Genomic DNA, 13,189 nt, shown 5'->3' with positions numbered 1-13,189 from the left:
GTGACCACTGGGTTGGAGCAATTGTCGTTAAGTGTCTTGCCCAAGGACGCATACGCCCACAATGGTAGCAGCGTCGAGCCTTGAACCCATTACCTATTGGTTACAGGCAAGCGCGCTTACCACTATGCCACGGCACGGACAACACCCGTGTTATAACGACCATCGTTGCCCCGCCATGCGAGGATAAATAAGTTGCCTACGTGGTAACTTGTAAGCGGGCATGAGGTGCATGAAACAGAACAGTCGTGTTATAACGACCATCGTTGCCCCGTCATGCGAGGATAAATAGATTTATTCATCCATGAATTCCTATTATAATGGACCTGGTGTTTTTCCCTGTAGTGTTGAGTTAGGTATTGCTTGCATGTATTGTTCCTTCATTGCCTCGTAACCACCAACTTTGATAAAACCTGAAAAAAAATGCCAAATTGGTTTTAAAGTTTAATATTTATTTTATTTTGTGAAATCATTGCATCATAATAGCGATTGTTTAACCTGGCAATTAATAGCAATTCACACTGCGATTATTTGCGTCATATTAAAGATTGAGACTTTATCATTTAGGCTTGTATGTATGCTTTTTTAATATAACTTTTACCTGCGTCGTATTTTAGGCTAGTTCAGTGATTTGGCTTTAATAAATCGAAATGGTAAATTATATTATTTTTTTGTTTTTTTACCAATAACCTTACTGTAAACTCAAAATTCAGGAGGCATGGTCTCTCAGCCTTCCCCTCCCCCATTCTGCGACAGCGACGCCCATGTTATCATTTGGGGGGCATGGCCTTGGCGACACCCATGTTATCAGCTATGTAGACCTTATTCCAACTTACTTAACACTGAAAGTGCTGTTGCGCCTGATATCATTAGAACTGCTTGTAGAGTGTCAGTGTATATTACAGCGGCCAAACCACCAGTTACAGTGAGTAATGCTGTGATCATGATGAGTCCGATCATTGATAAGTAAATGTTCCATCCAAGAGATTGTTGGATAAACAAACCACCAGAATATAAATTAACCTGGATGTATTTAAGGTTTAGATATTGTGTTAATTGTACTGTGAGCAGACATGACTTTTGGTTGGTTTGGTCATTTATATCCCTGTGGGTGGGAACTTGAGTGACTTATCCCTGGTTGCCACCCCCGTGCCCACAGTCGAGTTGCTGAAGCTATTGCAGTGTGTGGATAAGCAGACATGAAATTAATTTACCCAACTATACAACACACAGTTATATAAACGAACTTTTTTACCGAAACTTTGGTGAAAATATAAAGAAGTAACGACAACACCGCCATGAACACACGGAGTCGCTTCCCGCCAAATCTTTTTGAAAGATACTCGGGCATTGTGACGACCTAGACGACATTGTTACGCTTCAACAACTTTGAATTGAACAAACAAAATATTTATGTATTCTAAAGAATAATAAGCAGAGTGAGATAACAATTTTATAAAGAGTGTCTCAGCATGGAATATTGAACTGTTTTTTAATGGTTTCACTTTTGGGAACAATAAGCTGTGGTTAAACAGGTATTTCCACGCTCCGTGTTCTAAGAATATAAATACAGCCTCGCGTCTTTTACCCGCCGTTATGTCAGTTCAAACCATAAGTAATCTAGATGAAGGATATTCATCCAAATATGGAAATGTTGAATGCAATGATCGTATCATAGGAACAGTTGCTTTGTCCGTTACAATATACCATGGCTAACTTCCCGGTAACGTTAGGAAACGGCGCTTGTGTCCGCCATTACGGAGCCCACGAAGCGTGAATCGCCTATACAAATGCATAGTCGGCATCAGAGCCATAGAAATACCGAGTAGTCCAACCCATTGTTACGTAAAACACAAATTGAACGGTAATTTGGGTCCAAAATAACACAGTAGGTATAGGGAAAATGTATGTTTTTCGGTAAATTACAGAAAAACTTGGGCCTAAAAACAAATTTAAAGGTTGAAAAATGTAAAAAACATGTGTTATTTGTTTTCTGTGTCAAAAAAAGTCAAAAATTAGAATTAGAAGCGGTTGATTTGCGACATTTTAGTCATTTAATGCGGCTAAATTTATACATTATTTCTAAAAAATGTTTGGTAAGGTAAATAGAAGCTGTTTTACACCTTCCCACAATAGGAAAACACAAACAAAACTTAACAAGCTCGTTTAAACCCATAGTCAAAGTCACCCCTTTTGCTCTATTTTGGACACACATAGACGGCAGTTGGACTACTCGGTGTTTATACGACTCTGGTCGGCATATGTTCATTTAGTTCTTGTAAGTGATACAAAGCTAGAAAACACGTATAGCGGTTGTTTTAACATTTAAAATATAAGTTCTGGTGTACATCTTATTATATAATATTAAATCTAACAATTAATGTGAATTAAATTACTTTTTTTTTTCTTTTGTCAGACGTAACTTTTTTAATTTTCTTTTTACGGACCCCAATTTAATAATAATCAAGAAAATACGGTTACAGAATTATTCAACAGTATTATCACGACTTCATAAAACGCGCGTCAAAGCCGATTACGGTTTGTAAATATTACAAAAATTTATAAAACAGGAACTGTATATTTTGAACGGATAAAAAAATGCGAAAAAGTAAGCTGCTGATTTTGAATGCTCGCTAAATCATAGTAAAGTCGCAGAAATTTTGTAGTTTGCGATTGTGGACGATTAAACTAGTTTCATAGACTCATAAAACAACCTTGAATATTTCGTACGGTTTGATTTTGTCCCATAAAACTAGTTTTAGTTTTGTGGAAAGAAAAACGGTAGTGGAGTTAGTCCTACAGTTTGTGGGGAATACCGCGTTGCTTGAAGTGTTGACTTGTTCATTTCAGAAACTGTGGTTTTGGTATAAACGATTCATTGTAATGAACAATGCGGTTGCTATCCGGCGATATTTCAAGAGCAGTAAGTGTTGGTTATAATGAAACTTTTTAATTAAAACTTGTAGCATTCCTATTTGCAAAAGTGGAAGAACATTTTCCTTTAGTCACGGAGATATCTCTAGTAGGCCGCGCTTTAGTGTTTCTAGTTGTTGTTTTACTTTAACTACAATTGGAAATTCTTGGTAAAGGCATCAATTTCCCTGCACTGCGCTTGGATACCGCGTATATAGTAGGACATAGAAGCACAACACCCATACAGCATACCAGCATACGCTTCGGTTAAACGTCCTTTGATCGCTCCATGTACCCGTATATACGACCATTGTAACTCAAACATTAGTATGCAATTGTACGATTATGGTACTGATGCAAACAATATAAAGAAAAGGGTGCGTATTGCCGATATAAATAAACGAACTCGGGATAAATTCACTGGGTGTTTGGGTAATAGGTAACTTTGGTCTAAATCCCAGGTCCCATGGTGTGCCTCACTGTAGGACCTCACCCATATAAAACAGAATGTGCGTATACAATTTTGGGGTGATGAGCCAACTCTGGCTTAAACCCCAGACCAAACAAAAAGTTGGGAGTAAATCAAAAGGGTTGCAACCTTTTCATACAGCAATACATAGACTTACCCCCGATGTTATGTAGATCGGCGCGAATACGAAGCCCAACAATTGGATTAATATGAGCGCCTGTATATGTAAAATATAAGCGATATAAAATACACAGTAAATATTGTTTGAAATAAACCAATAACTTAATCATACATGGTTAAAAATTAAACTGTTTTATCTTTGACCCTATATCTATATTGGGACATTTTAATAATTTTGTTTCGAGTGTCAATTAGTCTGTGGTTGTTTTAAGTTGATTCTACCTTTATATTTAAACACAAACCCTACAAGTCATAAACGCCCAGTAAGGATTGGTGTTTGCAGAACGTGTTACTTCTGCAATATAAACAAACAAAGGAATATTGTAGGGTGGGGAAAGACGAAAATCTTGGGACACATCCAGCACATAATATCCAAATGTCCTGATCGTATATAATATGACGTCATACTTACATTGACCTCCCACGCTCCCGTAGCTAAACCAATGGCAGCCCCGGATCCTGCCAAACCAATGAAATGTTCGCTACCGATGTTGCTTACGAACAGAGACGCTCCAACCTTTTGAAATGTAACATTTATATAAATTTCACGAAAAAACGACAGTCGTTATAACACAGGCGTTCTGTTTATACACCTCGTGTCCGCTTACGAGTTACCACGTATGTAACTTATTTATCCACGTATGGCGGGGCAACGACAGTCGTTATAACTCGAGTGTTCTGTTTCATACACCTCGTACCAGCTTACGAGTTACCACGTATGTAACTTATTTATCCACACATGGCGGGGCAACAACAGTCGTTATAACACGGGTGTTCTGTTTCATACACCTCGTACCAGCTTACGAGTTACCACGTATGTAACTTATTTATCCTCGCATGACGGGGCAACGACAGCCGTTATAACACGGGTGTTCTGTTTCATACACCTTGTGCCCGCTTACAAGTTACCACGTATGTAACTTATTTATCCTCACATGGCGGGGCAACGACTGTCGTTATAACACGGGTGTTCTGTTTTTTTTTGGTTGGCTGTTTTTCCATTTGGCTGGCAACTTGGACAGCCCATTAGTGACCACTAGGTTGGAGCAATTACTGTTAAGTTACTAACCGATTCCCACAATGGTGACAATCCCAAATATCGAAACTTATGTTTGTTGGTTACGATTGTCTTTTATTCTAAATCTTAACCCCCCTTGTTTAACTAACATGGCCTTATATTTATCCAACATTAAGCCTAATGTTATTTACAAAGATAAAACCATCCATACAATATATATATATGTGGTGTTGAAAGATACACATCGGTCATTTTGGTGGTTCAACTGTTTTCTAGATTGACAGCTTAATTTCCGTTTGCGCAAAATTCCTCGTCACGCGTGACGGCGTGAATAAATTGTGATTATCTTCTGTGGACCATAAAGTCTACATTCTACACAAACATAGCGTCGCATGCTTCAATAATAATTCATTCAATTTAGAGTTCCCAGTTTGTTTTAAAACGCATTTTCGAACCGATGTTAGGATTTGCAAATTTGAAGACCAGAGTTTTCAAAACTATAAGTAAACTCATATAACAAAGCAATTCAATTTATTGCAATCTGGCTTTAAAGTGTCTCGCAAATACAACGTCTGTATCCCAACTTGCCCCGCGTCCCAACTTACTCCAATCTACTAAATTTTATAAGATTGGCATTGAAATTTTACCGCGCATTTTAGCTCTCACTTCTGGGAATTTGTAATTCTTTGCAGTGAGATTTGGTGTATTTAATGTTTCCTTAATACCGGGCACGTTTTATGATGAAATAACTATCGCTTTTGCAGGCCCTGTTTGAATACTGGGCGTGGCGTGATGTTCGTTGCGCATGTGCAGATGGTAGAATGCGCACGAACTGTACCATCCGGTAAACATTATGAGCGAATGCGTTCTGTGATATAAAAACCGTCCCTTTATTTGCACGTGTGCTTGCTTGCCCCGTCCTGGCTGGTTATATGCGTGCGCACCTCGTGGTCGTATGCGTTTAACATCGTGCGCAATATCCATGTGATTGTAAACTTTAAACTTATATCTGGCGATGTTGCGTGTTGCTGATGCAATCATATATCGGTCGTATGAGGTTGTTACGACGTATGTAGGAGAAATACAAGCAGCCAACAATCCCAGGTTTTAATTTATTTTTAACATTCGACATCCCAGGTTTTAATTTATTTTTAACATTGTGGACCACGAAGTTGAATGTATGTAACTTATTTATCCTCGCATGGCGGGGTAACGACAATCGTTATAACGTCTGTGTTCTGTAACATACACCTCGTTTCCGCTACGAAAACAATTATTGTATGTAACTTATGGGTTAGGATGAAGGTTTATGTATTTTATATGCCACCCAACATCCCTAGTATTGGGATGCACTAAGCAGAAACTGCTATATACGATTGCAAATCCCTGTTTCAATTAAAACCACTTACTGGCAACCACATCATCGTCCTGCCAGCCAAGAAGTAACCGCTGATGGTTCCCCGGTTCGATCTGCACATCGCCTGTAAAAAGTTTTGGAACAATTGATGACAATTACATATTTTTTCATTGTTATCGGACAATAGTTTTGATGATTCGGCGTGTTTCCGGAACGCCAACGCGGGGTTTGTTTGTTTTATATTCTGCAGCTATTGTAAAGGTGTGTACCAACGAAAAACGAAAATTTGTGTATGGATAGAGATACGTTCAAATGTGACTTATCAAAGTTTCCTAAAATAATACAGCTTTTAAAAATATCGCGTAAAAAATTCCGCTGGAGTAAAAAAAACGGTTGTTTTGACAATGCATTGGATTTCCCATAAGAAAAAAAGACACTGAAGTTTGACCGTTTCTAGTTTCTAAAAAACTAAAGAAAATTCAAATTTTATTTTGGATTTAATATGATGAATTCCTCTTCTTTGTGAATATATTAAAAAAATAGAAATGAAAACTTTATAATATTTTAATTTTTCGATTGGACCCAGCTACATACCAGATTATGCTGACTCAGCAATTTTTCAAACCTAATGCTCAACATAAACAACTGACATTTATAAAGAAAATGATTTATATAATCCTAAAGAGGATTCATTATACCAAATCAAAAATAAAATTTGTTTTTTCTTTGATATTTTAGAAACAAGGAACGATCAAAATTGAGTGAAATTATTTCTTATGGGAACTCCCATGCATTGCGCCACGGCCCATTTTTTTTACTCGAGCGGTTGAATTTGCGGGTTTGAAACTCATATTTTTCAAAAATCTGTTTCAAACTTTGAAACTTTGAAACTTTGGTAATAGCTTTTGGTCACATTTAAGCATTTTTTTGCACAAATTTTGATTTTTCGTTGGTATGCCACTTTAAGCCTTGAGAATCGCTTTCTACAAAGACACGATAATAAAACTAATGTGTTGGCCCGTATGCATGTTAGTTCAATGTATATAAGGGTGATGACCATGAGAAAAACATATTTCACATTCATATTATTGGAGTATGATCATAATGACGTCATAAAACGATGACATCACAATACGTTGACGTCAATACGCCGATCACCAAATTTAAAGCCTAATGTTATACGTGTTGAAAGACATTACTTGTTGTGAAAAAGCGACAAGCACAATATGTGTTGTACTTACAAACAAGCCGACGGCGATAACAAGCACAAAGTACAACACAATCGTCGCTATATCCCAACCATCGAGCTTTGCATCCATTGTACTGCCTGCTAATGCAGGGGCTGCTGTTGTTGATGACATCACAATAGGTTATATTACGTCACAAATACTTAAGTCCAGAATACCTGAAAGGTTACCATGGTGATTTAAAACTTATATAATAACAGTTTGCGTACAACCACCGTTGACACGTCTTATTGGTGGCTATGGCTTGAATAATTAGTTTTGACAGAAGTTGTTAATCGTAATATACGAAACTATAACTGGTGGTTTTATACGTTTTATCCTGACACTTTTATTCAAGACGTTTTTTTTACAATTTTAGGTATCGTGTTTTAACGACTTCGTTTTGCTGCTAATATCCTCTCCGTTGCATTCTTCAACCAGGTCTCCACTAAACATAAGTTGGCACTGCGGTTACTGGTGCCGCACCATCGATATCTTTATTAAATGCATATCTTCGTTTGTTATCGGACAATAGCTTTGATGAAGCGACGAGTTTCCGGAATGCTGCGCGGAGATAGCACTGCGGAATCAGATGATGCGTTCGTCTACACAGCAGTGAACTAAGTCTACACCGCCCGCTTTCAACTGAAACTCTCGTAACTTTTTAATATGACGCAATAACCGAATTAATGCAAACACGATGCGTGAGCTAATACGAGGCATTCGCTATGTATTCTAAAATGGCGTGGTTGTTGTTGTTAGTTAAAAACACGATTCGTTAATATTGTATTTAATAGAGATATAAAGATATAAAAAGGTGTACCATCTTCCCCCACCCTAAGATATTATTGTAGGGTTGGGAAAGAAGGGACACTTTGTCAGGATAGACTTTGTTTAATTTTCTCTTTACGGACCTCCATTTAATAATAATCAGGAAAATAAGGTTACAGAATTATTCGACAGACGATTACGCTTTGTAAGTATTAAAAATATGTAAATTAGAAACAGCATATTTTAAACAGGTAAAAAATTGCGAAATAGTAAGGTGCTATTTTTTAATGCTCGCTAAACCATAGTAAAGCCAATGAAGTTTTGTGGTTTGCAAGTGTAAACGATTAAACTAGTTTCATAGATTCATAAAACAACCTTGAATATTTCGTACAGTTTGATTTTGGAAAATAGGCAGGGGTCAATATAACTTTTATTTGAGATAAAAACAAAAATATTTGGTTCTAAACATCGCAAAACAAATGAGTGCGCCTTATTATATAACTTTAAAACGATATTTTTTGTTTTTATTTTAAATTGAAGTCACATTGACCCCTGCCTATTTTCCAAAATCTTCCTCTCACTACTATACAACTGGCTAACGCTATCTTTCTATCCACGGCACGCTGTATACCGACATTGGTGCATACGGGAAAAACCCGGGTAATGGAACTCGTCGAAGGAGACGTCTTATATACATTGCAGCGACAGGTTTATCACGATTGAGTGCGCCTTATTAGGGTACGTCGATTGTTGGTATACAACTATGCTTAATACGCAAAGGTGTATACAAACATAAAACAAAACACCTAACGGAAGTTGCTACACCCCAGTGGTTACTAATGGGTTGTCCAAATTTTCATAAATTCAAATAATCACCCACAAAGCTACGTACGTGGTAACTTGTAAGCGGACACAGGTTGTGTGAAACAGAACACCCGTGGTATAAAAACCCGTCGTCGTCGCACACGAGGATAAATTGCTTTCATTTAACTAACCTACCATGCGACACGAGTGCGCACCAGAGACGCGATAAGCCCTAAAGACAATGTTAAAGACGAGTTGTATTCTACATCAACAATAAACCATTGTTGCGTATTAGGGAACCGTTATAACGGGCAAGATCAACGAGGCGAGGTATAAAACAAGCCCGCTCAACTAAAAAAAAAACGAAAAAATATCAACGTTGGGTGGAGCTGTTTCTTGGTTTCTTCTTTTTTACACCGAGGCGAGCTACACTGTAGTGTAAACGGCGTTTAAAAGAATCGACATTTTAGTAACAACCGGTGACATGTGCTTATTGGTGCAGGATGTGTGTCAAAGCATGATTGCTTTAATATCCGGGTAAACCTGTAGTCAGAACTGCGAGACCGTGGTACACAGGGTGATTTGCCGTTTTTAGAACATTAATTCCGTACTGTATTGTGTTTTCAATCAGTAATGCTTTGTTAGCTTTGTGCGGCCACAGTTATATGATTCAATAATCTTTCTCTGTATGCTATACCAAATAAGCAGATAAAGTAATTGAAAAGATGTCCCATCTTACCTCAACCTAATATAACATTTAAACTTAGATCGCCCACTAATTAAGGCAACGCACAAGTTTCGACTGTCTTGTCTGACGAAAATAAGTTTCGGTTGGTGTTCTGAAACAAACCAACCAAAAGCCATGTCTGCTTATCCACACACTGCAATAGCTTCAACAACTCGACTGTGGGCATGGGAGTGGCAACCATGGATAAATCACTCAACCTATCAAAACTTCAGCACGATTTTAGCTAAGCAACAAAACTGACTTTGTTAACTTACTACACGTTTACGCCACAGCAATCCACGGCCTTACGCCGGGAAAATTCTTCTAGGAAATTTTTGTACAATTTCCTGTGGTTAAAGTCCGGCTGTGTTCGACATGAAACGTATGTTTATACTGGCTCGGTACAGGGCGGTAAGACTAGAAAACAGGTGAACCTATGAGAAGCATGCTATAACTGTCGTGGATTCTACACCAACATTAAACCATGGAGCGTATTGATGAGGGAAATTTCCCGCACCTACGCGCTATCCCACAACCTTGCCTCGCATTACAAATAACTATATTCGCTTCACGCCAAAGACGTCATGGGAACTACGGAGAAAAATCCGCACAAATTAACCACTAAAAACTACAACTGACGATCCATCACACTTTAATACACCAAGACCTCGCAGCTCAGACTCTCAACGGTTTAAAGATATGTTAAAGTAGAATCTATAGCTTGGTTTGTAGCCATTAAACCATTAAAAACTAACATTTTACATTTTCATGTTGATATTCAACCCAACACACCAAAGCTATCCTCGCCAAAGTCAACAGAATGTTTTCTATAAACTTTGATTTTCGTTGTATATGCGGCTCAAGAAACCTATTCACATTCATGCTGGTACATTTAATTTTACTAATTGCGTATGCAAGTTTCATCTAAATGAACCGACGCTTTCGCAACTATTTGATTATCGTATTTGAATATGCAAGCAAGTGAACCTTGTGTTTTATATTGTAAGCATACACGAGGTGTATGAAACCAATGTAGGGGCAAGAGTGATGGGGCAAAACGAGGTGATTGTTTTTAGACGATCTATATCCGCCATCGTGCGATAAATTTGTTTTTTTGGTAGCTATCTTGGATATCTATCTTGTCAATGAACGTTTTCGATTTTAGCGGTATTTTAAAATGTCGAGACAAAAAAGTTAAAAACACGTTGTTTATTAAAAGAAATAGTTGTTTTTATGTGTTTTTTTTTGAACGTTATATACATTTAAAAAATAACAAGTGCTTATCGGTGACTTCTTAGTGTTGAGACTTACTAGATCAGTGAATCCTAAACTTTTATTTACTTCCAGTTTTTCGTGAGGGCTTTTTTCTGTCAAGTACAGACGCGGGGCAAATAAATGAAGTGACCCGCTGTAACATTGCAATGGAGTTGACTTTGAATATTAGTATAGTCTTTTGCAACTGCAAGGGGGTTGGCATTGGTATATACAGGCTGATAAAGCTGCGTAAAGGTTTAGAAATACTAAAAGTTATTTGGTGTTCGTTTCGTTGTTTAACTTGTCTTTATGTTGTTTGCTGTTTATTACCATTTTTGCTAAAATATTTTTCAATGTTCTGTTAAATATTTATTACTGTTTTGCTAAAATGCAAACAATAAAACAGTTAGTTGATGGGGTCGTGTATGTTACTTTTTAATGTTTTAATTTTAGCTCAATATGATAGAACTTCATTTAGCCCCACCCATGGGGTAAGACGGGAAAAAAAGGACCTTCGGGAAAAACAAAATGACTAGTTCTTTCTACTGTTTGTCAAAAATGTTTTTGGTCATATGTGGAGCAGAGATACTAAACTAATCGTTCTGCAAGTTTCGTTAAAATATTCCCAATACTTACGACACCACGGCCGTTTCCACAAAAGTGTCCCGTTATGCCTCTCTCTCCCCTATATATTGATGAAACAGAACAACCATGTTATATCGTCTTATTTGATGGGGCACTGCCAACACTTAAATCCTGTATTTTCGAAACATGTTTTATATAGTAGGGTGGGGGAAGTTGGGACACATTTTAACTCTATTTTCTCGTCCAATGTGGTAGTAAACAAGGAACTTTCAAAGAATTATAAAACTATATGCCCAAGATTCCCATAGACCGTTGTTAATTGTTTAAAACACGATCAGGATATTCGGATATTATGTACAAAGGTGTCCCATCTTTCCCCATCCTACTATACAATTAACAACCAAAGAGATTTGTAACAACGGTCATTTAGAATCGTTAAAAAACGGTTATATATAGTAGGGTGGGGGAAGATGGGACACCTTTTCATTCTATTCTTTCGTCCCAATTGGTAGTAAACAAATAACATTCAAAGAATTCTAAAACTGTATCCTAACGACTCCCATAAACCGTTGTTAATTGTTTAAAACACGGTCATGATATTTGGATATTATGTGCTAAAGGTGTCCCGTCTTCCCCCACTCTACTATATTTCCGTAAATTTTATTTCTTCTCTACCAAATGAGAGAAAAAAAGAGATTACAAACATGGGCCATCTTGCCTCGTCTACTTTAAATCGGTGTTCGTTGTAATGGAACGACGTTAAATCGACTGTCGCAATAACACGCGCAGTTATATTTGAATGTAGAAACGTATGTAACTTACTTTAAACCTCCCGTGGCCGGAAAACGACAGTCGTTATAAGTTAACGGGGGTGTTCTGTTTTATACACCTCGTGCCAGCTTACGAGTTACCATGTGTTGGTGATTGTTTTGGGGAGATATTTTCATTTTATTATGTGTGGCTGATAATTTATACAGCTCATTATTAGTGACCACTGGGTTGGAGCAATTGCTGTTAAGTGTCTTGCCCAAGGACATATACGCCCACAATGGTAGCAGGGGCAAGCCTTAAACCCATTACCCCAGGAACCTCCGGGTTAGAGGCCACTTTGCCACGGCACCAGGCAAAGAATATATTAACCATTCATTAATAATGAGCGTGTTTTACCCACTGGCGCTTGTTGACAAACCCGTATTTTTGTTGTCATAATATAATCTTCGCTACCACAAATAAAAAAATATATATATTCATAGAATCGTGTATATCCGAGTTCGTACATCAACATGTCCGGCGCCGTGGCATAGTGGTTAGCCCGCCTGCCTTTCACCCAGAGGGTACAAGGCTCGACGCTGCTACCATTGTGGGCTTTTGTGTCCTTGGGCAAGACACTTAACGGCAATTGCTCCAACCCAGTGGTCACTAATGGGTTGTCCAAATTATCAGCCATACATAAAAAAAGAATAATAATTACCCACAAAGTAACATACATGGTAACTCGTAAGCTGGCACGAGGTGTTAAACCCGTGTGATAACGACTGTCGTTTTCCGGCCACGCGAGGATAAAGTAAGTTACATTCATTCATTCATTCAAACACTCTGGTGCAGGTTTAAATATATATATAGGTTTAAATATAACCTAAAGGCGACACCTGTTGAATTAAATTTTGGATCATTAGATCCGCTAAAGGGGGACAAAGATTAACGTGTGCCTGGTTACAAAAAGCATGTATATGTAGTTTGATTTGATTTGAAACTCGTTATTTGCAGAACAGCAGTTTGGCGTTTGGTCTCTCAGTGTAAATTAAGCTTATGCACTTTTTTAACTTTTTTTATATAACCGCAAGCATAAACTTATTTAGTTATTTATATTTCGTGTTTGGTAGCTGAA

General features: G+C 37.6%; 1 protein-coding gene and 1 long non-coding RNA gene across 3 annotated transcripts in view; one reads left to right on the top strand and one right to left on the bottom strand.

The window, feature by feature from the left end:
* LOC113475107 overlaps positions 1 to 825 on the top strand; it is a 5,677-nt gene extending 4,852 nt beyond the window's left edge. For both annotated transcript variants that reach the window (XR_003396853.1, XR_003396852.1), the window contains one exon: positions 711 to 825. This is a non-coding gene — a long non-coding RNA (uncharacterized LOC113475107). The remainder of the gene's footprint in view (positions 1 to 710) is intronic.
* LOC100180862 (sodium/myo-inositol cotransporter) overlaps positions 1 to 7,335 on the bottom strand; it is a 14,249-nt gene extending 6,914 nt beyond the window's left edge. The window contains exons 1-7 of the mRNA XM_009863229.3: positions 7,176 to 7,335; positions 5,987 to 6,058; positions 3,972 to 4,076; positions 3,537 to 3,596; positions 1,253 to 1,357; positions 834 to 1,020; positions 324 to 410 (exon numbers count right to left, since the gene is read on the bottom strand). Of these exons, the coding sequence (XP_009861531.2) occupies positions 324 to 410; positions 834 to 1,020; positions 1,253 to 1,357; positions 3,537 to 3,596; positions 3,972 to 4,076; positions 5,987 to 6,058; positions 7,176 to 7,295 (736 nt within the window). The 5' untranslated portion in view covers positions 7,296 to 7,335. The remainder of the gene's footprint in view (positions 1 to 323; positions 411 to 833; positions 1,021 to 1,252; positions 1,358 to 3,536; positions 3,597 to 3,971; positions 4,077 to 5,986; positions 6,059 to 7,175) is intronic.
* Positions 7,336 to 13,189: the final 5,854 nt, after the last annotated feature.

The sequence above is a fragment of the Ciona intestinalis genome, unplaced genomic scaffold (genome assembly GCF_000224145.3).
Source record: "Ciona intestinalis unplaced genomic scaffold, KH HT000104.2, whole genome shotgun sequence".
Taxonomy (NCBI): Eukaryota; Metazoa; Chordata; class Ascidiacea; order Phlebobranchia; family Cionidae; genus Ciona; species Ciona intestinalis.
The sequence above is the reverse complement of the archived record's forward strand: the minus strand, read 5'-3'. Positions and strand labels throughout refer to the sequence as shown.